The sequence below is a fragment of the Amphiura filiformis genome, chromosome 10, assembly GCF_039555335.1.
Source record: "Amphiura filiformis chromosome 10, Afil_fr2py, whole genome shotgun sequence".
Lineage (NCBI taxonomy): Eukaryota > Metazoa > Echinodermata > Ophiuroidea > Amphilepidida > Amphiuridae > Amphiura > Amphiura filiformis.
Genome location: NC_092637.1, coordinates 62231599 through 62257314, shown reverse-complemented (window position 1 = coordinate 62257314; position 25716 = coordinate 62231599). Strand labels below are relative to the sequence as shown.

General features: G+C 36.1%; 1 protein-coding gene across 1 annotated transcript; it reads right to left on the bottom strand.

The window, feature by feature from the left end:
- Positions 1–9511: 9511 nt before the first annotated feature.
- On the bottom strand, positions 9512–14531 carry LOC140163131 (cytochrome P450 2U1-like). The gene is made up of 5 exons (XM_072186509.1): positions 14323–14531; positions 13419–13574; positions 11988–12171; positions 10348–10491; positions 9512–10126 (listed from the first exon to the last, which is right to left on the bottom strand). The coding sequence occupies exons 1-5, from the start codon at positions 14509–14511 to the stop codon at positions 9948–9950; spliced, it is 852 nt and encodes a 283-aa protein (XP_072042610.1). The 5' UTR covers positions 14512–14531; the 3' UTR covers positions 9512–9947.
- Between the last annotated feature and the right edge of the window lie 11185 nt (positions 14532–25716).

Here is a 25716-nt window from a genome sequence, read left to right as displayed (position 1 = left end):
TAAACTTGCAAAATATACAAAGCCGACCTACAGCCGGTCTTTACTATTAGTGTCAGAGGGCATATGGCATGGTTTTTCATTTTTTCTTTCAATTGGATGGAAAATAGGTTGGCTTTGGAGCAAAGCTAGCCCCGCCTTGACCTTGAAATTTCAAAATTGCTGCCAAAATGTATAACATCGGGAATCCTTGTTTTGGGGTATATATTAGGGTACATCATGAGCCCTCATAGTGACCAATAATTTTGTACATAGTCTTAACATTTTTTACTAGTTCAATAATTAACACTTGCTAAATGTCGCCAGATATTAGCACTGGTATACGCACACAGGTTTTGCCTAATACTCGCTTACGCGTAAAAGCATGATTCATTACGGTTAACCTCCTGTACAAAGGTATAGGAAGATTTGTTGAACATTAGACTACACACCCATTCATCATTGATTCACAAAATGTTTTTTGAGAATTTTGGATGACGTAATTTGACACAAATTAATATTCGCTTGGGAGAGACATTAACCCTTATTATTATTCAATTGTCAAGAACAAAGTTAATCTTCCCCAATGGTATCATGACTTTTGTGACTCAAGATTAATAGCAACTTTGGAATGTTACTACTATCCCCGCGCTGCAGCATTCATGACTCTTGTTTACCCAACTGTACACAGGTCCAGTGTGCGGGCCATGATGATACTCATTCCTTTGTTAGGTGTGACTTGGATCTTTGGTGTGCTACAACTTGATCCGATATCTGGTGTGGTGTTTTCTTATCTCTTTAATATCGGAAATGGACTACAGGTGGGAATTAGCATATTGATAAATTGCATCTAATAGGTTGGGTTATATATTGTTTGCAGTATTTTATAAACTGATCTAGACAGTTGTAAAAAAGTAAAAAAAAGAGAGGGCTGAGTTAATTGACCTTTTCGGTAAATCACATATGCCTTTGCGAGTAGGATGTCGCCATTTGACTTCACACCGACTGCGCAATGCGCAGTAATTATGCTCGCTAAAAGATTTGCGCATCCGTGTGAAGCGCACTGACGCCAAATGCCGACATTTCAGGTCTACCCGTAAAGGTTTATGGGATTTACCGAAAAGGTCAATTGAAACATCAGAAATAAATGTTAATTGTGAGTTTTTAATCATATTTTAAAAATGATAATTGAACCTGTGCCAAATAAGATGTATTATTGTCACATCGTTCACATTACTACTTTACAGGGTGTATTCATCTTCATCACACAGTGCCTTCTGGATGATGATGTAAGTATTTAATTCAATTTCACATAAAAATATAGATGGAATAGTATTGCTAAGACATATGTAGGGGAAAAGGGGAAGAGGAAAGATAAAGTGGAAAAAGGTACAAAAAAGAGGAACAAGGAACAAGGAGAGGGAAACGGAACGTGAAAAGAGAAGACCTGTGATTTTCATTCCATTTATTTCCAGAGGAAAAATAAATGCATCATTAGAACAGCGTATATTTCAAGAATATTTCACAGAAAAGAGAATGAAACTACTTTAATATAACTTCAAAATTAAAGAATTCATATCGTTTCTGAAACAGGCAAATAATACCAAAATAGTGCATGTCACTGTACTGTTTTCATCTCATGTGTGAGTTATTTTATTAATGGTTCCATTTTCCATTGCTATTACAATGTTTGTTTTAGGTGAAGATTTTCCTAAAGCAGAAAACGTCTCGTGGTCGAGTGGACGGGTCCAGCAGCACTAAAGACACAAGCATGACTTAGAGATGATATTCCGTATAATATTCCATTATCTTCAAATGTTAGGAATTTTCAGTGGCTACTGCACTTTCCTCTACCCCTGAAAAAACATCACAGCGCCGCCACATGGAATTTAAAGAATTGTAAAAAAGATACCTTCAGGTAAAGGCTTAAAAAGACGTGATAGTGACGGGTTTGCACATACATGTTGGGTTGTGATTTTTAAGGGTATATTATTTAAGTTGTAAAAGTAAAAAAATCTTATTGAATATGATGATTTTTTACTAACGTCTCGCGATTTGGTATTTTTGTCGTTAACGAGTTAATGTTGTACTTGTGGTGGTAGTTATATTAGTAGGAGGAAGAGGAGTAGTATTAGGAGCAGGGGGAGAAAGACGAGGAGGAAAATAATGAGAAAAATAGGTCTTTATTGATGTTGATTGTTGTTGACTTTTAATGGCATTGCATTATTCTGGTGGTATTTTTTTTTATAAAAAAAAATGGAAAAACAAATAGCTTAATAAAAGAAAGCAAGATAGAAAGGGAAAAGAAGAGAGTAAGGAAGTGTATACAGCGGTGAAAGAAAGAAAGGACGAAAAACGGAGAAAGAAAAGCCGAAATAAAGAAAGAAATGACGAAAGAAAGAAATGACGAAAGGAAGAAAGAAAGAAAGAAATATAGAAAGAAAGACAGGATTAGAAAGAACGAAGATAAAAAAGAAGATAAAGAAAATGAACGAAAGGCTAAAAATGAAAGAAAACACATTTATGTAAGTTATAAAATAATATAACATTGTGTGTACTCATTGTTAATTGTTAAAGTAGTAGATACTAGTAGATACTCCTATAATATGTCACTAAGCATGAAGTGTGTAGATGAAGAGCATGCACGTTTATACATTGGTCAAAATTCAAAACTGCTGAAAGTTTGTCAAAAGTAACTACAAAATACCGCCGGTCACAAGCATAAGAATAAAGAAAAGTTAACCTATTTGCGACTTACGAGTTGGGAGTTATATTTTATTAGGGAAAAGGCAGAGTGTATTTGGGCTACGATCGGTGAGAACTCTTTTTGGTTTCTTTTTTAGATTTTGATTAGAAAAAAAGGTTTCAAATTTGTCGTACTTTTAGAGCATTCTAAAACAGATACGTTGTCTAACTAGGATATTTTGCTCCCTAGGAAACACAGCAAAACATGCCATAATTAATAGGATGGTATTAGGTAACGAACCGTCTTAGGTATTGCAAAGTATTCTTTATTCGATTTGTTTTAACAAGTCGATGGCTTTGAGGCCATTTTGATAAATAATCTAATAAATGTTCTGTTTTACCCATGTTAAGCAAAATGTTGTCTTCAACCTTTTTGCTAACAACGCATGATTGATAAGTTTATTGTCGTAGGTAGGTCAAATCTGTACAATTGTTTAAATATCCTTAATAAAATTGTACTAAATCAAAACTATTTTTAAACTTCACCAACTTTGGCCTGAGTAAACCGGAAGTCTCATACTAGGGTACCCACATCCATGGACATTCATTACATTATTTTTCTATACACCTCTGACATCAACATAAAAGCCACTTTAGAGTCAGACTAGTATCTGACTAGTACGTTAGGGGACAGCTAAACTTCCACCTGTGACGTCATTTCAGATACATTCAATTACTAGTTTGTGGATACTTATGCAATAAAGGCATACGTAAATAAACTTAGATTTTACAAAGGTTCGAACTGAGAACCTATATCTCATCAAGCTACTTTAAAAATAGTTTTGATTTAGAAAATGAAGGAGGTGACATCCTGACGGACACATGTATTAGTGCATATTATGTTTCATTGTCGTGGCACGTATACAAATATACTCATGTACGGAGGCGCAGCCAGGTTATACACTTTATTGATGGCCATTTTCAAACATATTATAACATTATATTGTTGAACTATTTTGGACTAATTGGTAGCATAAGATAAAGGCAGCAAAATACATGAATTTGAACAAAAAGTCCAAGAATCATGAGCTATGCGTGATTTTTTTTTAATTCAGGCGTTTTTATCATATCAACGACACCGCTAAAACTGGCTGCGCATTGCTGTATATGAGTCACCGATGTCGCATTGTAGATGCATATGGTAGATCTATACCAATAACGCAGGGGAAAATAACTCGTATCCAAAATAAACATAAATGAATATAACATGTAATTTATATTAGTGCATGGCGCTAAGGGGTAATTTTTAAGTTAGCATCTAGTTTTCCTACATTAGTGGAACCAATGTTTTAGCATCCTTACACCTCAAACGATAAAACCAGAATTGGTTCCATTTTTTCTATACCCACCTATGCTTCCCACGATGGGTCGAAGGTCATAATAGGGCCATCATTATCGATCATGTTGTAATATACATCAATTGTTCCTGTTATTGCTGGGAATAAAAAAAGTCAAGACAGTCACGACTGTGTTTGTGGTCTTAGACCAAAGCTGTTTTAACACTAATCTTAAAAGTGTTGGTCCCATTACGACCTTCGACCCCTCGTGGGAACCACGTTCCCACGGGGGGATAAAAATGGAACCAATCAAATCATCAGGTGGTGAATGACGTGCATTCTCTAAATTCAGTACATTTTCATCGTCAACAGTGTAGTTGAATGGGATTATTTTGAAATTTGAAAACGCTTGAAATATCACAAACAAATAGGCCTATGTTAATAAATAATATAAATACAAGCTAAAACTGTTGGGGTTCGATAATGAACCCCACAAAACTAACCGAGTATATGGAAAATGCCATACGGCCGGGCGGTTTCACAAGTTGCCGGCTCTATCATGCCACTCGCCGCCTGCAAATCTTTATCATTGCAGGTTAATAGATGGCGAAAACATTGGTTCCAATGTATGAATATAAAATCCCAAACCAATCGCGCCATGCAATATTTAACAGGTAAATAATATCCAAAGTCGATGCTGCTGCTGCTGCTGCTGTTGCTGTTGTTGTTGTTGTTGTTGTTGTTGTTGTTGTTGTTGTTGTTGTTGTTGTTGCTGCTGCTGCTGCTGTTAGTTATGTGGCAGATAATTATTACGGCGTTGTTGTTATTGTTGTTGTCGCTAATGTTGCTGATGGTGAAAGTGGTAGTAGTGAGGCATTGCACGGTTGTTTGATATATATAGAATTGGCTTCATTATTAACTAAATGCAAACTATAGATGGTGCTATTTATCCTAAATCATATTTCGTTATTTGCAAGGGGTATATGATTAACACTGCCATTAAAACAGCTGGAATAGGTGAAACAAGTAACAAGGAAATTTTCTAAACATATTTTATCAAACAATAAAAGGAGTAATTTCCAGTAACTAAATAGCGCCACCAATTTTGTCATTAATAGATACATTTTGTATCGAAAAAGCTATAAAAATGTCTATAAAAGTGAATAATTTTGTAAAAGAGGGAAAATTAAAGTTGAGAATGACTCTCTGAGAATAGCATCTGTATACATTAGCTTGATATCACATTTAGCTGTTCAGGCCTAAAATTTGGTTGTACATGAGGTTTTGTTTGAAAAACTAGTAAATGATCCCATCAAACAACCGTGATTGGCCGTGATGGCAGCCAAAGCAGTAGCGATATTAGTCAGCTGCTGATAATCGGTGTTGTTGTTATTGTTGTTGGTCTCACTGGTGTTGTTGGTAGCAGTAGAGATAGCAGTCAGGTGCTGAAGATTAATTCAATGGTATTGTTTTGTTGGTGTTGGTGTTGCTGAAGTTGATGGGGGAAGTTGTAGTATTGATACTAAGTATGGAATATTTCTTCACGAATTGCCAAGACTAATCTACCAATAAGTGTTGAGTGTTGATCAGACTGAATTTAAGTTTTGTGGGGGTAATTTCTAAACATTGTTTTGATATTATCAATTAATGGAAGTTTGAGGTGATATGTACTGAACCTGAATACCAATAAGTGTTGATCAGAACTGAAATGTACTTGTATCGTACCAGTATTGAATATGAGAGGAGCTTTTGAAAACAAATTTGTCTTAAAAGTGGTACATACTCAGAAAGTTTGAATGCCCCAATGGGCCAAATATTATAAATTTACAGTACACAAATAAACAGGGTGAATTTATGGGACAACCAGGAATCCGCGAAGTAGTTTTTGTACCGCAAGTTTATACGATTTTACCCCAGTGGGGGACGTTCAATCTTTTTTAATATGTACCACTTTTAAGAGACATATTTTATGCTCCTCCCACTTTGAAAACATTGGAACATGACAAGTGCATTTCAGGTCTGACGAATGGCAATTGCTGACGAAGTTTAGGAAATATCACCTCAACCCCGAAAAATTTGATATTAACGGAGCAGTGTTGCATAAAGTCCCTCCCACAAAGCTCATAGCCTCCTTCAATCTGCCATTTTAGGCAAATGCACTACATTATGAGCCCCATAATGTAAAATCATGGAAAGCTCATTTTCTAAACAGTTATTTTACACCATATCTCAACACACCCCAATTAATATTTGGCCCATGGGGTTTATATGCAGACCCCTTCCAGACTAGTCTTGGCACTTCGTGAAGAAATATTCTATACTTCTCAAGTCGTAGTAGTAATAGTAGTGATGTTGCGGTGATGGCAGGAGTTAGTTGTAGTAATGAGGTTGCAGTGATTGCAGCCAAAACAGTAGCGATAGCAGTAGGGCAGCTATTGTTGTTGCTTATTGATGTTGTTGTTTTTGTTGTTGCTGTTATCTGCTATTATATTCTTGCTGTTGCGTTTGGTACTACTAGTATGTGTTTCAGCTCATTAATTAATTTTCTTAGACATTTGGATATAGTGTAATGCACAGCCCTGTTGTCGGGCTGGAGATTAACAAATGAAGACCTGAGCGCAAGAAGACCGTAAGTCCATTTGGCCACTCAACATGTATGCACTAAAGTTGCGTGTAGTTTCGTATAGTTTGGTAATGTTTAATATGTGTTCAGGGGCCAAAACAAATCTTTAACAACCTTTCATGATGTTTTCACCCTGGAACATGTATTAAACATTATAAAACCCTAAGAAACTATACGTAACTTTAGTGTATACATGTTGAGGGGCCGAGTGGACTTACGGTCTTCTTGCGCTCAGGTCTTCAAATGATATCAACACGTGCCTCTCCGCTTAACATATTATACCCACGAATAGTGGTACTGCAAACTGTTGCTGAAATAGATACTAGTATTATTATTATTAGTTAACGCGGCTGTGTACTCTAGCCATTGTTTCTTTCTCAAAATTGAGTTTTTATGATATGTTTGTACCTTGTTATGTTTTTTATAAATACAAGGAATGAAAATCCAGATTTGTAAACTCCAACTGCAATATTTTAAGGATTTTATTACACTATTCCACTCGTGTTTGAAATTGAAAAGGAAAGAAAATCTTTGTTATACCAGCAAGGTACACGCGCGCAACAACTATTCGCGTTGCGTATCGCGCAATTTGTTAACGCACAAATACGCGACGCATACGCGACGCTTATCTGCATGCGCGGCGCATCTTATGGAAACACCACGGAAGCACTGATCTCACAAAAACCTAGTGGTCAAATGGCTCCGTTTTAGCTGATAAAATGTGGGGTTTTTCAAGTTCTTTCCCCCGATTTAAATATCAAGTTATGAATGGATTTCGCTCAAACTTCTCAAGGGGCTGTGGATTTACCCGATGTTCACGTAATATAAGTTACAAAAACGAAAACTGTCGCATTCTCCTGTGAGATTCGATGAAAGTGCAAAATGTGACAACTTTAAACTTCAACGGCCAATATTTCAATGTTCATTTTCTCGGTAAAATGACGATTTAGGTACACGATAACTCAATAAATACAGCATCTATAGGTAAGCAAATATGATCATCGTAAAAAGCATGATCGACTCAAGAAACGGTTTTCTCATTTTTTTATATTTTGTCTATTTCCGATTTTGGGCATCATTTTGTGCAAATAGGCGTTTTTGAATTTTAAAAAGTTCATTTTGATGCCTTATATGGTCAATATCTCAAAAAATGAGGCCAATATCAAAAAAATAAAAAAACCGTTTTTGGAATGGAGCCTCAAGATTGAGCTAAAAACAAAATAAAATATTTTTGAAAGAGTGTTTTTTGTTATGATGTACCTAACAAATATTGCCAAAAACTCACTTTTTGTGATTTTCTTCAAAATTGTTGTTTTTACCCCAAATCTGTATTTATATTAAGATTTATTGATGTCTTGCCTTTATAAAAATGTATACTTGTATATGTTTTACGCGAATAATTACAAACTTATTGCACTTTTACTACATGCATGTCTGAGAGTACACAGCCACCTTAAGGACCGTCCAATATTTACACCAGGAGAAATGTGAGTTTTGAAGAAAACAAAGTCATACAATTTCGCATTCAGTCGTATTACCCCATTGACTCCCGCATTTTCTCCATTTAAAACTTAACCTTCCGCCTCATAGATCAAATGAAAAAATCAGATTCCCCATTCCCACTAGACCCCTACCATTCTTTGGATTTCCCCCTCAAATCTCCCATTTTCACCCCTTGCAAAAATATTGAACGGTTGCTTATGCGCATATATAGGGCATCATGAATCAAATTGTACAGTTACTCTCACTATAAGTGTAACATAATGGGAACACTTAAAAGACAGGTCTTTATAATTAATACTATAACGTAAATTAACTAATTAATTAACTAATTTATCATTAATGCAATTACATGTTGTACAGGGTGTAAATTTAAATTCATATTTTATTACCATAATGAAATAAACTATCGCTTGCTTGAATGTTATGTGTGACGCATGTATATACTTTTTTGCCAGGGCAAATACAGTTAAATATTGAGAAATAAATGTATAAGCAAAAAATAGCTAAGAAGCCTCCATGACGAATATCAGATCCATAGAACTCAGTGTTTCTATAGGTTACGAACTCACACAGTTAAATGCCACTGATATCAGGTGAATCTGTATGATTAGATGCCAAATGATCAAAAACTCAACATAGGTTGACCTGAGAACTTTCTTGTTTTAACGCTATGCACCGTAAACACCTTACAATGGCAGTGCGCCCTCGAAGCTGAAAGTTACAATACAGTAGGGCGAATATTTACTAAAAACTGAAGCCGTGCGTATGAATTTTGGTACTATTACAACAAAAATGTCATGACAGAAAATATACCATTTTGAAGCATTAAACCCTAAAAGTGCTTTTTTGGCTTTATAACTTGATCAATTTCAGCGATTTTAATGTAGTATTTTCAGATGCCATGCAAACAAATAGTTACTCGTCGTATTTTAATATATCGCCCAGTGGTATGTAACCAAAAAGGTTAAAGATCGTATTTAGGGTTCCATAGGGGTCAAAACCTAACAAATGCTTCGATTTTAAATCCTTTTATTTTTTGATGAAAAATGTATACAAAATTTCATTGTTGCTGTTTCACCTATTCCACCTGTTTAAATGGCAGTATTGATTACCTACCCCTTGCCAATTAAGAAATATGATTTCTGATAAATAGCGCCATCTATAGTTTGCATTTTCTTAATAATGAAGCCAATTCCATATACATCAAACAACCGTGTGATACTGTCCTAAAGTGTAAGCATAGGAAAGAATAAGTACAAAGATAGGAAAAGAAAGGAAAAGAAAGGAAAAGAAAGGAATGAATGAAGAAAATAGTAAAAATTATTATTATAGAAACTAAGCACTAGGCAGCCATACAAGGATGTCAAAACATGTACGCGTTACAAAATTAAAACACTGTGTGAGATCTGTTTTACACCAGCCAAACACAATTTATAAAACTGAGTGTACACTCAGTGCATATTAAGTGGCAATATTTTCCAATATATCAGCGCTATAATCGGAAACATCAGATGAAAGGATGCTGAAGTCCGCTGAATGTTTTTGACAAGTTGCGTTGTCTAAAGCGAAAAAACAAAACAAACAAAAACAAAAATTGCCGACGAGTACGTTCTAAATTATCTTTTATCAAGTCCATCACCATTAAATTGAAATGTGCTTGTTACACCGTAAGTCAAAGATGGAGTTATATAAACTATTATTTTAACTCGATCAGAATTAAAATTCTGAATAAAAATGTGCTTATTAAATTTAAAATTATTAAATTGGAATCCTCTGGTAAAATTTTCCACGTGAATCGTTTGAGTAAATATGTCAGAGCAAAATTATCGGTTCACGGCGCATATTCTGAATCGACCCGGTGACAAAGTAATGCCAAGTTCTCCCGCAAGGTTCGGTTTTGGGTCCTCTTTTGGAATTTTGAACGTAAACCGTTGGAGTAAATTTGTCATGAAGAGAAACAATTCCATCCGTGCAAGTTGCTCACCGATGCAAATTCGACTCCCTGCAGTAAAATAAATCAAAGTCATTGCCTTTTCAAATTACATTGCATAGTTGACATGTCAAGTCGAAACTACTTTGTAAAGTGCGTCATTTCGATTAATTCTAGCGAACTTTCTCATCAAATTGTTTGGCAACGAAATTACTTGTTTTGTTAAAAGACATCGTCTATTCATTTATCCTTTACTAATGTTCTCAAAAACTATAATAACTTTGTGTATTTACCTAGTCCAAACGGTATAAAAGCTTCCGGTGTCTCAGTCCTTTTACCATCTGCTGATAGGAACCGTTCTGGTATAAATTCTTCAGGATCCTTCCAGTGTTTTGGGCTGTGGAGAACCGCATATAGATTGACCCACACTGGCGTTCCTACAACGGAATGTATCAATAGTATTATTAATACCGTTCACTTTCTCAAAGTGATCGCCAACAAGCCTCTTTTCAATATATTTGGCCAAATTAGTGCCAAGAAAGTGGACAACCATAGCTTGTAACATTATGTTCTTGAGGTCACTATTGAAAAGTGCACCCAAAGTAATTCAAGCATTTCCAGTTAGCTACAAAAAATTCTTCGCAACTATAATATAATAATATAGAAGGCCCTTTGTAAAAAAAACCAATTTTTGACGTTAAGATAAACAAAACAAATAATATGCAAAACTGAAATTTTGGATCCACTGTCTAATACTGCTTTGGAAGACCCACCAGATCTCTCTCATTTTGTTGAGGCCTACTAAAACTCCTTATACATTAGAAAGAGAGACATAATACAGTTATCGGACAAAGTTGGCTCGGCTTTATTCCCTCTACATCCCGTTAGCTAGTATTCATCACGGATGTTTTCTATGATCTATTTCCTTATCTACATTGATTATTTACAACTTAATAAATTTAATTGTTTAAAAACATTTATAACTGGAACCTTATTATTTCGTGTTCATGTATACATATTTCAAGCATTCGTAATTCATTTCCTGTGGTTTAGTTCAGCTTACAGCATTCCGGTCCTCCGTGTTTTTTTTATTTGTGACACAATACAGACTTTGTTTATTTTTTTTTTAGAAAAAGTTGCTAGAAAAAATTAATGTTGGGAATTATCTTTAGCGACCACTTTTAAAAATGTGCACTGAACGAATACTTGAATAAGTTCAAAAGGTATGTGAATTTCAACTGTTTTGTTAGGTTTTGTTCATTATGAACAATTGCTATTAAAGGAAACGGTCTCATGTGATGAGTTACCAGTCAGATGAAAAGTTTAGTGGTGAAACGTCATGTGTAAAACATTGGGTTATTCTAGTTAAAAGCCACACTACCACTGTGTAAGATTTTGGAAATATCTTCCACAGGGGGAGTATGTTTTTCAAATGTAATTGGTCAGAAGTAATCATTTTGAAACCCATACTACCCTTGTATTGTGGCTTTACCTATATCTTCCACAACTGGAGTGAGTATTGTCTAATCAATTCAAAACTAATATTCCCTCTGTGGCAGACTTTAACTAAATCTTCGATAGGTGTAGTGTGGATTTTAAATGGAATAGCCCATTTATCATAGGAATGAATTGTTCAAAAATGAACACAAACAGTGCAGCAAGTGGAATCAAAACCTCTTAATTGTGACACGATCTGGTCCATGGGGCCAAAGGCGGCAAATTTGAAACTGAGATAAAGGCAAAAATATGGAGTAAAAAACAATGAAATGTGTAAGAAAATACACATCACCAAACCAGAACCAAGTATGCTGGACCTTTGGTGCTTTCAGTATATGATAGTCTAATGTTACTACAAGGTAATTATTGTGGTAACTCAATTGTCAAAAATGCCTCCTTTGCTCCCATGGAGCAGATCATGTCACAATAGTCTTACCTTTAAGTATCGTATAGCCACGAAGCTCTGTATCAACACTAGCCGCTCGCGGTGGAACAAAGCAACCTACTGGTCTAAAGCGTTGTATTTCCATTAGAGTAGCGGCAACGTAAGGCAATCGTAAGCGATCTGGTAATGAAGGTGGTCGTTCTCTTCCAATGAGGTCATCGATTTCTTGTTGAGCCTGTAACATAATCGATATCGATTAGCTTTAAATTAAGGACAAATATGTTTGCAAGGAAAAAATGTAGGTGATCCCTGGGCTTAATAATATCCTTCTCTCATCATAAGTAACGTATAACCAGTGTAAGGTTTTAGTAGAAAACAGCAGGAGTTTTTACTCTGTGATGGACCTGCCTAATACATCGTAATTACCTTGAAGTTCCCTCATACCGTAGAATCCAATACTCTAGACGAATCCAACGAGACATGCAATGGCCAGAATTTATTGGACCATTTCTAAGAGCTTTTCTTATAATTGGACCTTCCAATCATGGTGTGTGCTTTGGTCCGGCTTTCCGCAATCAGGCCGGAATTAGAGAATTAGCGGAAAACTGAAAGCGAGGACGAGAGTATAGCTAAACAGTCGCCCACGCTTTCAGATTTCCGCTTTACTAGCTACAGTTTGATTAACGACTGGAAGATTCTATGGAACGCGGTATGAAATTTCCGCCAAACATTTCACGTTGATTGCTCCCGGGTGTCACTCTCACACAAAAGTGCTACCCACCCGCGTCCGACCACCTCTGAAATGTACTATCTTTCCACGCTTTTCTTGGACGCGGGGGATCGGCCCGTCAATGTCTGCTATTGGTGTGTAGTAATATGGGAATTGGATTCGTCTAAATACCGACCTCTATGCATTACTGATTGTAAAGGGCTACGTTTTGAGGTGTTGTGTGTGAGTGTGTGTCAGCTGAGTCATCGCGAAGCCATTTTGTAATGGTTGCTACCGGCGGTTAGCGAATCGCATGTCTCTGCAGGGACATGTTTTTATAGTGATATTTTTATATTTATTTATTATTTATTTATTTATTTATTTATTTATTTATTTATTTATTTATTTATTTATTTATTTATTTATTTATCTATTTATTTATTTATTTATTTATTTATTTATTTATTTATTTATTTATTTATTTATGTATTTATTTATGTATTTATTTATGTATTTATTTATTTATTTATTTATTTATTTATTTATTTATTTATTTATTTATTTATTTATTTATTTATTTATTTATTTATTTATTTATTTAATATGATCTCTGGGACAATGAAAGCCGGCGGTAAGGAACTTAAACAGCGCGGGAATTGAGGTTTCGTAGACCGGGTCTGGGATGAGGCTGGAAAGGGTTGGGAGAAAAACAAAGATTGGCAAATAGTTTAAATAAGTGGGTATCTTGTCTTTTAAACAGAGCATCCTCCTACCTTTTCTTGCACATTTGGATACTGTGTGAGTAGCAATATTCCCCATAAGATAGCGTTTGATGTTGTGTCTGTTCCAGCAGCAAAAAGATCAAATATGCCCCTCCATATCAAAGACCGCGGAAGCTTTTCTTCTGTACCACATTCGTCGTCGTTGTCCTGTATAATTATATTGTGATGGAAAAAGTCATATTTTTTAACTTAAGCTGAATTTCAAAATAATTATTAGTGTGTTACTTAATTTCTGTGTTTATATTTAGTAGACACTGTTACTCGGTTACTACTAGCAGGTCTGGTCCCCAATTTTAAACAAACACACGCGGATTATTGTTTTAGGACTTTGTATTGTCAGGGAATTGGTCTATAGTTCCACCCGTTTTTTAGGTGAAAAATTTTTCACAATTGGGGGTGGGATTATACTCGAATTTCAAACAAAAAAAATCATTGAATTTGAATACATTTTGAAATCATTAATAGAGTATGACATGAATACAAATTATCAATTTTCATATTAAAAACACAAAACATCTTGATTTTTTTTAGGTCAACCATGAATGATCCTCGCATCTCGGTCTAGGTCTTTTTTTACAATTTCTGGAATTTTTCGAAAAATGGGGGTGGGACTATACTCGAACGTGGGACTATACTCGGACGAATAAATTTCATCTAGAAGATGTACTACTAAACATAGTATTAACACAGTTAATATATAAAAGGACCGTCGATAGACCTTGGGGTACAACACAATTAGGTTTGAACCACAAAATGATACGACAAATGCACTTTCGAGTATTATATATTTTAGACACCTTGCTGTTAAAACCTGTTGTTGAGATTTGCCGATGTTTTGAGATGGATGTCTATGGTTAAGGAAAATAAATGAAATAAACTAAAATTTCACTCTTACCTGAAGATGAACATCAATTATATCTCGGATGTCATTTGAATCAAAAGTAGCCTTGTGATGTTCGACTACTCCACGAAGAAATGATATGCACTCGCCGGTTTGTTTCTTCAGAGATTTATAAAATGGTGTAAACCATAGTTTCGGTATTTTTAACACAACGCTCGAAACAGAAAGTTTCGACATGACCATCTAAGAAAAGCATTAAGTCATTACCAAGAAAAATCAGTTTTTTATCAGCTTCAAATAAAAAAAATATACATTATTTATAATTATATATATATTTAGTAGATAATCAAATTGACTTTGACATAATGTATTGTCAGGGAATTATATAAATTTCATCTAGAAGATGTACTATTAAGACTAGGGGTCTGTTACCGTCAAGCAAAATTTTAAATATGTGGACAAACTCAAAAAAATAGAAATCCTTGATTCTTTTAGCATGGAAAGGGTTTAGGGGGGACATTTTAAAAATGACATTTAAAAAGTTGCATTTGGCCTGTTGGCATGGTAACGGACAAAACAAATATTAGTCGAAAATGACCAAAATTTACAATTTTCATTTTTGAAAAAGGGCAAAATTTGGTCGAATGCCACAAATATATAAGATGTGATATAATTTTTTATTTTTTTTCTTCAGATAGGGGCATGCTTTGGTAGTCCTTGCAAATGAAGAAAGAGCTTGTCACTCTTTTAAAAGATCCTTTAATTTTAAGTAGAAAAAACACATTTTTGGGCAAAAATTGTAAATGTCATTTTACCCCAACATTGAAGGGGTGTAACTGTAAAGAAGAAGTTGATATTTTGTAATTGTATGGTGGCATAGCTAGAGTGAACCCTTGCTGACAGAAAAAAAAAAAAAAAAAATTGGGGTCTCAACTTCTAAAGAAGTTCTGGCTTTTTAAAAGTACCAAGATTTTGAAAAAATGTGTATTTTTAAAGGGAATTTATGGCAAAAAAGACAAGTTTCGCTTAAAAGGATTGTGTTTAAATAACCATAATGAAATAATTATTGAATATATTTCTATTGATGAAAAGATTAAGTGACTTCTTAAATTTGAGTCTCAGTTGTAAATGATACAAACAAGCTATAGCAGATTAGACAGATCGCAGCGCTATTCAAATACAGATAGAGGGCAGCGCTTGGCTACCCAGTACAAACAACAGAGTTCATCAACTTTACGAGAACACCAATCAGGGGCTGTTCAATAATGATAAGCCCTGTAGGAAGGGTAAATATGGGGGGAGGGGAGGGGGTGTCCAAGAATTTTGGCAACCCCCAAAAGGGGGGGAGCAATTTTGGCAGGTCAAATGAACCTAAACCATGGTTCCTAGCCGTCGCAGAGGAGCTCATAGGGTAGTGTCAATATACCGGTAAACGACATATCTGATTTGCTCAGGTTTTTGTAAGTTTGCCACTGCTTTTAGCATCAGACAGCTAGATACCCGGTACAAACAACAGAATTCACCAACTCTACGAGAACACCAATCAGGGGCTGTGCAATAATGATTTGCCCAGGTTTTTGTTTGCCACTGCAAGCTAGGTGGTGGCAATGGACATTGGAGCACATTTAAGGTGCAGACTATACTACAGACACGCTCTGATAAGGGCTTAGAAAAACAGTGCAGAAATGTTCAAATATGCCAAATTCTTTGCTCACTACGCTTGCATTATACATGTACATCTAGACCATTATTATAAGGTTTGCAAATTGGGAACTCAAACATATGTCATGTGCGGGGGGGGCAAAGATTTGTTGGCAGGCCGGAAGGGCAAGCAATTCTTTTTGGCACGCCGTTTGGAAGTTTTAAGCTTAGCCCCAACATCAGGAAGCATGTAAAGTTTCATCTCCAGCAGATGGATCTTCAGGGAATTCAACATCAGAAAATGTTAACCAAGAAACATTTGAAAATCATCAACATCATGAACTATGTGCTGCTTTTAACATCAGGCAGCTACTAGTACTAACCCAGTACAATCAACAGTGTTCACCAATTCTACGAGAACACCAATCAGCAATATGAAGTATGTGAAGCTTTATCTTCAGTAGATGAATCTACTAGCTACGGTGGATTCAAGAGGTATTGCAAACGCTATTCAGTTACCCAAGGAAACATGTACATCGACATACATAAAGCATTGAAGCATTCAGGAAAATATGACAAAATTACAAACATCAAAATTAAAAAGCCTTCTAGCCAAGATAAGAGGAAATACAAACGGACAGCAATCTTTCTGAATCAGAGATATGATTAGGTCATGAATTGGCCCTAAAGGTTATATACCACTTATAGGCCTGGGCGATACATGGAAATACAACGAGTAACTATTTGTTTGCTGCTTTAAAATCGCTAAAATTGACCAAGTAATATAGCCAAAAAAGTACTTTTTAGGGTTTGATGCTTCAAAATGGTATATTTTCTCTCATTATATGACATTTTTGTTGTAATAGTACCAAAATTCATACGCACGGCTACGGTTTTTAGTAAATATTCGCCCTACCATATTGTAACTTTCAGCTTCGAGCGCGCACTGCCATTTTGAGGTGTTTACGGTTCAGTGCGTTAAAACAAGAAAAGTCTCAGGTCAACCTATGTTGAGTTTTTGATCATTTGGCATCTAAATCATATAGTTTCACCTGATATTAGTGGCATTTAACTGTGAGAGTTCTGAATATGAGAAACGTCCACCCGAAATTAGCCATTTTGCCATTGAACCCCGTGTAATACATAATTAGTGGTATTTAACCTATAGTCAGCAAGAAACAAACAAACCCAATTTCCAAGAAGCAGAAAGAATTTATTATTGATGGGTATGAGCATGGAGAGGTCACTGGGAATCCGGGCTGCCCTTCTGCTGTTGCTAAGCAAATGCGTTTTTTGGCGGATGTAAAATAGCAACAAGAGGGTATTTAGCATGTTTAGCAGGCCTACATCTGAGACGAGTATCTGACCCCACAACACACAAGTAGTTTTTTTCCGAGAGATCAATGATGAACTTGCAGATCCTGCAGATACAATGGTATATCAAGAGTGCCTAAAGCAAACGGTGCAGAAACCAGAACTTTATCATCCCATTACTCCTATTACTTAAATTTGGGGACAAATAGATTATTTAGAGTACAAGATGACAAACTTAGCAGTGTCAGCATCAAAACTCTCACAGACATCTGTCAGGCACTGTTCATGATCTCATTAGAAAATCCCACACATGAGCGACTCCGTTTATAATTCTAACAACAATCTACACAAAGTAAAGACTTGAGCATCACTTTATGATGGGTTGGCAAATGGCTTCACCATGTTCACATTTAACTTTTAAAAAATGTGACATTGCATTTTAAAAACAATAATTCAAGTGCATTGTCCAGTCCCCCGTGTTTTTATAAACATTTTTCTATTGTTTTGTACAATGTTTGATCTTTCTTACATTTGAGATTTGTTTTCAGTATCATGCAGTCTTAGAACTAGATATAGATAACATTGTATAAAACAAAGAAAAATGTTACTTGGTATGTCAGTTGCTGTTGTTGCTATAAACCCCAGATAAGGTAGAAACAACTGGTAAAAAGGACTTTAATATTATAAATCCACGAAATTATCACATTCTCATTATGTTTAAACCATATTTAGATTATTGGTAAGGTATTTCAGATAAAGTCAATCAATGAGTCCAGTAGTGAATATAGGCCTAAATAAGAAGTAGAAATGATTATTATACACGGAAAACCCCTAGCCTACTCCAGAGTAGTGACCAACTGAAATATAATGTGTTTTATTTGGTTTCAATAGTTATAATCGATTTATCCATTGTTTAGGAAGAGTAGAGATTGTAAAAGACAGATAACCACCACTAAGAAATTAATGCCCATGGTAACCATTTTGCGCCTAACTTTGCACATTTTTCATGCATTAAACCATATGGCTGGGGGAGGGGTCACTGGCAGTTTACTAAGTAAAAATTACTTAAATAAATCATAACCAATGGTTATGATGGGTCAATGAACTATTCTGGGTATGTTATTTGCAAATCACAAGCCAATAAAGGATTTTTTATACTGTGAAAGTGCTATGTAATTAGCTCATTTTTATCGAAAATAGCGAACTTTCTTCAAAGTAAAACTTCGTTATGGGGTAAAGACCCCAATTTTTTTATTGGTTGGTTTATCATCCCCATTCATAGTCATTCTCATCCAACCCCTGACTTTAATCAGCAAACTTCTTCTTGAGAGTTATTGAATTTCAAAGTTATACCACTTTTACTAATAAAAAAAATTGCAAAAAATAGGGATTTTGCATTGCATATTACACAATATTCTAGGTGGGTGAGAAAACTGGCAATACTATTTTTGTAACGTCTAATACATAGGTATTTATCAGCAGCAATTTAAATTGTTCCATACTTCTAGCAATTTCATTAGTGCTAGCTAGAAAAATGTGTCTTTTTCGAACTGTAAAATTGAAAAAATGAACTTTCCCTGTGGCAATCTTCAAAGAACCGTTACCATGGCAACAAGGATTTTCGAATTTTGATCAAGTTACAAAATCATTAGACCCAAATACCTTTCCTATCACAAGATTTAGGCAAATTCCATGAACCTTTATTTTTGGCTTTGTCCGCACATTGCAGAATTGATCCAGACCCCCAGTCTTAAGTATTTACACAAATTTGTAGTAGGGCCTATTAGAAATACTATATTTCACACGGAACTGTGTCCCCATCTAATACGTCCTTAACCATAGCTCTTGTCCATCTCTTTTCAGAATCTACTGCTTCACAAGCATCTCCTATAGCAAATGTCTGTGATTCCATGTTGTTTTATTCCAGGGTTGTATTAAATTCCAGTTGGTATATACAATGTTGGTATATTCAATTTGGTGGCGCAATTTGGTGGCGCTCTTTAGCTGCAGCCGGTCGTATTATATTCGGTTCCCGATTCAACATTTATTTTCACTCAATTCTTCGTCTGTTTGTGTTGTTTTCGTGCAATGAATATACTTCATCAACTTTTCCGGAGCAGTTATTCCATAAACTAAAAGCTGAACCATTGCAGGTGTGTACTTTGGTGACAATCATTCCTTGTCATTCTGACCTGTCAGAATTCTTCACCTTTGCATCGCTATATCATGTACGCCTATTAACACATCATTGTATATAAGGTTGACATTACTATTTCCAGTCAACACGAGCGCCACCGCCCAAGTGTCACGAATGTCAGCCCTGTGCAAAATGACTGTTTAATTTGCCTAGGCTAAGACGGTGAACATACAGAATCTTCATCAATCTGTAGGCCTGCTACTCGACTTGTTTTCTGTAAACATGGAGAGAATTTCGTATTCCTCGTGTGCCCTCAAAACTTGAACAGTGACCTCCTGATCCCATCACAAGATCTTAAAATCAAACTTGATGAGCTTCAACGCTATAAAAGAACTAAACGCCGTGGTTGCCGTGCGGGAAAATTTCTGCAGAGAAAAATTCAGGTCATCGTGAACCCTAATCATAATGCCCATCATCAATTTCCTGCAGCCCCTCAGAAAGGTGCTAATTTGTCTAATCTGCGGCAATTACCTCAAACCCCATCTCGTGGAATCCCACATGAACGCCCAAGAAGTGACTTTCCCACCTTTACGCTAACGAACGCTCAGTCAATAGTAAATAAATTTGACGAATTTGAACTCTTATTAGATCAGGAACACATAGATGTTGGCGTTGTCACCGAATCATGGTTTCACAAAGACCTTCCTGACACCATGCTATCAATTGAAGGCTACGAACTTTTTACTAAATCTCGCAGCCAAAAAAGGGGTGGCGGTGTGGCAATTTACGTCAAATCCAATATTGCTGCCAGTGAGATCCAGGAAATTGCTGTCCCAGATGAACTAGAGTGCTTATGGGTCCTATTAAAACCCAAACGACTCCCCAGAGATGTCTCTGTCATCGCTGTGTGTGGCGTCTATATTCCACGCGACTCGCCTCATCGGGATCTTCTCGATCAACATCTGCTGGAATCCATGGATTTTCTTCATACCAAATATCCCGAAATAGGATTCACAATAATGGGGGACTTTAACAGAATGAATGTGAACAATGTTCTTAAGAACTGTAACCTCAAGCAACTAGTTACATTTCCAACTCGTGGTGAAGCCACACTAGATCTTATCATGACCAATATTAGCTCACATTTCAAAGATCCCATACCAGTTTCGGTATTAGGAAAGAGTGATCATATTTGTATTATTTGGAGACCAACAGTGCTTCACATTGCCAAACATTGCAATGACAAAAGGACTCATCGTCCTATGAAAGACTCCCAGATCAGAGAATTTGGATTATGGATCCAAGGTCATGACTGGTCCAATGTTCTTACTGCTAGTACCACACAGCTGAAAGCAAATGCACTCTACCGGTCTCTGCATGATGCTATTGATTCACACTTTCCTCTTGCCACACTCAAAGTCCATAGCAATAATAAACCATGGATGACTCAGAAAATCAAGTCGCTTGTAAAAGATCGTCAGAAAGCATTTGCAGCACATGATGTAGAGCGTTATAAAATGTTACGCAATAAGGTCCAGCGTGCAATTAAGAAATCTAAGGTTGATTATTATGCAAATAGAGTAAGAAATCTTCAAGCCACTGAGCCACGGAAGTGGCACCAACAAATAAGATCAATGACCAGGAACACCAAATCTGAGCTCAGTATTCCTATTTCAGGGGTAAGTGATGATGATCATGGTACAATTGCCAACACAATTAACGACCAATTTGTTAGCATCTCGTCTAACATACCTCCGCTGGATCTTGGATCTCTTGAGGCCTACCTACCGGCCCCGGATCAATCACCATCACTCTACCCTTGGGATGTTTATGCTGAGCTCAAAAGGTCAAGTCTACCAAAGCCAGTGGACCAGATGGTATCTCTCCCAAATTAATTAAGGAATTTGCATATGAATTGAGTGTCCCTTGACTAATATTCTGAACAGCTCTTACGCTGAAGGTGTTGTGCCCACTCAATGGAAAAGAGCCATAGTGGTTCCAATCCCCAAATCAAAGCCTCCTAGGGCTGACAAACTCAGGCCCATTTCTTTAACAGACTGTTTTTCCAAAATCAGTGAAGGGTTTATCACTGACTGGGTGCTGGAGGATATTCAGGAAAAGATTGACCCCCAACAGTATGGTAATATTAAGGGCATATCCACATCGCACTATTTGGTCAGCCTTCTTCACTCAATTCACCAAGGTGCTGACAAAGTCAACAACATTGGAACGGTGGTTCTGACGGACTTCTCAAAGGCGTTCGATATGATTGACCACAATATCTCATTAGTAAGTTTATCCGCCTTGGAGTCCGCAGATCCATCGTTCCATGGTTGTGTGACTTTGTCAGTAACCGTGTCCAATGTGTGCGCTATAACCAAACTCTCTCTGAGTACAGGGTCCTCAATGGAGCTCTTCCCCAGGGAACTAAACTTGGTCCCATTGGATTTCAAGTGGTGATTAATGATGCAGCCCAAAACATGGAGTCTGATATCAAATGTTGGAAGTACGTGGATGACTTGACACTTGCAGAGAATCGCTCACATCCACAACCAAGCAAGCTTCAGGAAGAACTGACTAAGTTCAATGACTGGACTAACACCAACAAGCTTAGCTTAAATCCTCCAAGTGTCAAGCCATCCAGATCTGCTTCAAAACAGACCCTCCTGCTCATTCTAATTTAAATATTTCTGGCATCCCCTGAATTTTGTCGATGAAGCAAAAATCTTAGGCGTGTGGATCCAAAATGATCTCCGTTGGAACAAGAACATCTCTCAGATCACATCTAAAGCAAACCAAAAATTATACATGCTGCGCATGCTGAAAAAATTTGGCTTTAATGAAGATGAGTTGATCACCGTATACAAAGGCTACATTCGCCCTCTTTTAGAATATGCTGATGTAGCCTGGCACTCCTCACTCTCTGCTGGTCAGAGTAGTGCCCTGGAAAGGCTACAACGTCGTGCATGCAGGATTACGCTGGGCCAAAATTTCACCTCCTATGCTGAGGCCTTGCGGACTTGCGAGCTTGAGTCCCTGTTTGATAGGAGAGAGAACCATTGCCGCAGGTTTGCCGAAGGGCTTGCCAACTCATCGCGTACCAATGATCTTCTCCCCTACCAGACAGGCGAGTCATGCTCGCAATCTCCGCAATGCGCATCACTATTCCCAGCTCCGTTTCAGAACATCTCGCTTCAAAAACAGCCCCATCCCTATTTTGTTGATGCATTAAACAAGTAGGGCGCCGTTTATTCGGGTTTTCCTGCATGCACGCACATTTCAGCTTTTATATTTATTGTGCAATAATAGTGTGAATTTATAGTATTTACTTGTGTCTGCCATTTTATGTTATTTTATATACTTTTTTCATATTTATATCAATTTTAATGAATGCTTTGCTTTTACTCTGTACATTGACATGTAATTTGACCTTCGGGTCACAATATGTTGGTTTTAATAAATATACTTATCTATATACTTATCTACGTGTATTCAACTTGAAAACATTTAAACAAGTGAACAACTCACAGGACACTGACATGTGGTTTTAAATTTAAACTTGAACCAGGATTGACCTGCACATATGTATGGGGTAGTGAGTAAAGGCTGGTGCAATGCCAAGGGTAGATTCTTGAGTTCAAATTTATTAACCTCTGCTTATAACCATGATAACTGTAATCAACTGGGGAATTCTGGTGGTGAAATATGGTGACAGTGATGACAGTTCTGCAAGTCACATGACCGGAAAAATTTTCCGGGTTGTCGAGCCACATTTTGTGTATTGGAATTCTCACATGTCATTTTCAGATATGCGGAATTTTGTTCTGATTTATGATATCAACAATATTATTATTGTGTGGGGGGGGGGGGTGTCACTCTCACACAAAAGTGATACCCACCCGCGTCCGACCACCTCTGAAATGTACTCTCTTTCCACGCTTTTCTTGGACGCGGGGGATCGGCCCGTCAATGTCTGCTATTGGTGTGTAGTAATATGGGAATTGGATTCGTCTAAATCCCGACCTCTATGCATTACTGATTGTAAAGGGCTACGTTTTGAGGTGTTGTGTGTGAGTGTGTGTCAGCTGAGTCATCGCGAAGCCATTTTGTAATGGTCGCTACCGGCGGTTAGCGAATCGCATGTCTCTGCAGGGACATGTTTTTATAGTGATATTTTTTATATTTATTTATTATTTATTTATTTATTTATTTATTTATTTATTTATTTATTTATTTATTTATTTATTTATGTATTTATTTATGTATTTATTTATTTATTTATTTATTTATTTATTTATTTATTTATTTATTTATTTATTTATTTATTTATTTATTTATTTATTTATTTATTTATTTATTTATTTATTTATTTATTTATTTATTTATTTATTTATTATGATCTCTGGGACAATGAAAGCCGGCGGTAAGGAACTTAAACAGCGCGGGAATTGAGGTTTCGTAGACCGGGTCTGGGATGAGGCTGGAAAGGGTTGGGAGAAAAACAAAGATTGGCAAATAGTTTAAATAAGTGGGTATCTTGTCTTTTAAACAGAGCATCCTCCTACCTTTTCTTGCACATTTGGATACTGTGTGAGTAGCAATATTCCCCATAAGATAGCGTTTGATGTTGTGTCTGTTCCAGCAGCAAAAAGATCAAATATGCCCCTCCATATCAAAGACCGCGGAAGCTTTTCTTCTGCACCACATTCGTCGTCGTTGTCCTGTATAATTATATTGTGATGGAAAAAGTCATATTTTTTAACTTAAGCTGAATTTCAAAATAATTATTAGTGTGTTACTTAATTTCTGTGTTTATATTTAGTAGACACTGTTACTCGGTTACTACTAGCAGGTCTGGTCCCCAATTTTAAACAAACACACGCGGATTATTGTTTTAGGACTTTGTATTGTCAGGGAATTGGTCCGAGTATAGTTCCACCCGTTTTTTAGGTGAAAAATTTTTCACAATTGGGGGTGGGATTATACTCGAATTTCAAACAAAAAAAATCATTGAATTTGAATACATTTTGAAATCATTAATAGAGTATGACATGAATACAAATTATCAATTTTCATATTAAAAACACAAAACATCTTGATTTTTTTTTTTAGGTCAACCATGAATGATCCTCGCATCTCGGTCTAGGTCTTTTTTTACAATTTCTGGAATTTTTCGAAAAATGGGGGTGGGACTATACTCGAACGTGGGACTATACTCGGACGAATAAATTTCATCTAGAAGATGTACTACTAAACATAGTATTAACACAGTTAATATATAAAAGGACCGTCGATAGACCTTGGGGTACAACACAATTAGGTTTGAACCACAAAATGATACGACAAATGCACTTTCGAGTATTATATATTTTAGACACCTGTTAAAACCTGTTGTTGAGATTTGCCGATGTTTTGAGATGGATGTCTATGGTTAAGGAAAATAAATGAAATAAACTAAAATTTCACTCTTACCTGAAGATGAACATCAATTATATCTCGGATGTCATTTGAATCAAAAGTAGCCTTGTGATGTTCGACTACTCCACGAAGAAATGATATGCACTCGCCGGTTTGTTTCTTCAGAGATTTATAAAATGGTGTAAACCATAGTTTCGGTATTTTAACACAACGCTCGAAACAGAAAGTTTCGACATGACCATCTAAGAAAAGCATTAAGTCATTACCAAGAAAAATCAGTTTTTATCAGCTTCAAATAAAAAAAATATACATTATTCATAATTATATATATATTTAGTAGATAATCAAATTGACTTTGACATAATGTATTGTCAGGGAATTATATAAATTTCATCTAGAAGATGTACTATTAAGTATTTACACAAATTTGTAGTAGGGCCTATTAGAAATACTATATTTCACACGGAACTGTGTCCCCATCTAATACGTCCTTAACCATAGCTCTTGTCCATCTCTTTTCAGAATCTACTGCTTCACAAGCATCTCCTATAGCAAATGTCTGTGATTCCATGTTGTTTTATTCCAGGGTTTTATTAAATTCCAGTTGGTATATACAATGTACGTGTATTCAACTTGAAAACATTTAAACAAGTGAACAACTCACAGGACACTGACATGTGGTTTTAAATTTAAACTTGAACCAGGATTGACCTGCACATATCGTTATGAATTCGGCAGACGGCCGAATCCGGATTCGTCTTTTGGTAAATTCATTTTACGCATACATTACTTTTGAATTCGAGAACAAGGGATCAATGCTTTACCTACAGATTGCGGCATATCGATTTTTTAACGGTTATCGTCTTTGACCGTACTGTGAGTCACCGTTAGCTAACCCTGTATGCCGCCCTCTTTTGAATACTTATCATCTGATCTCC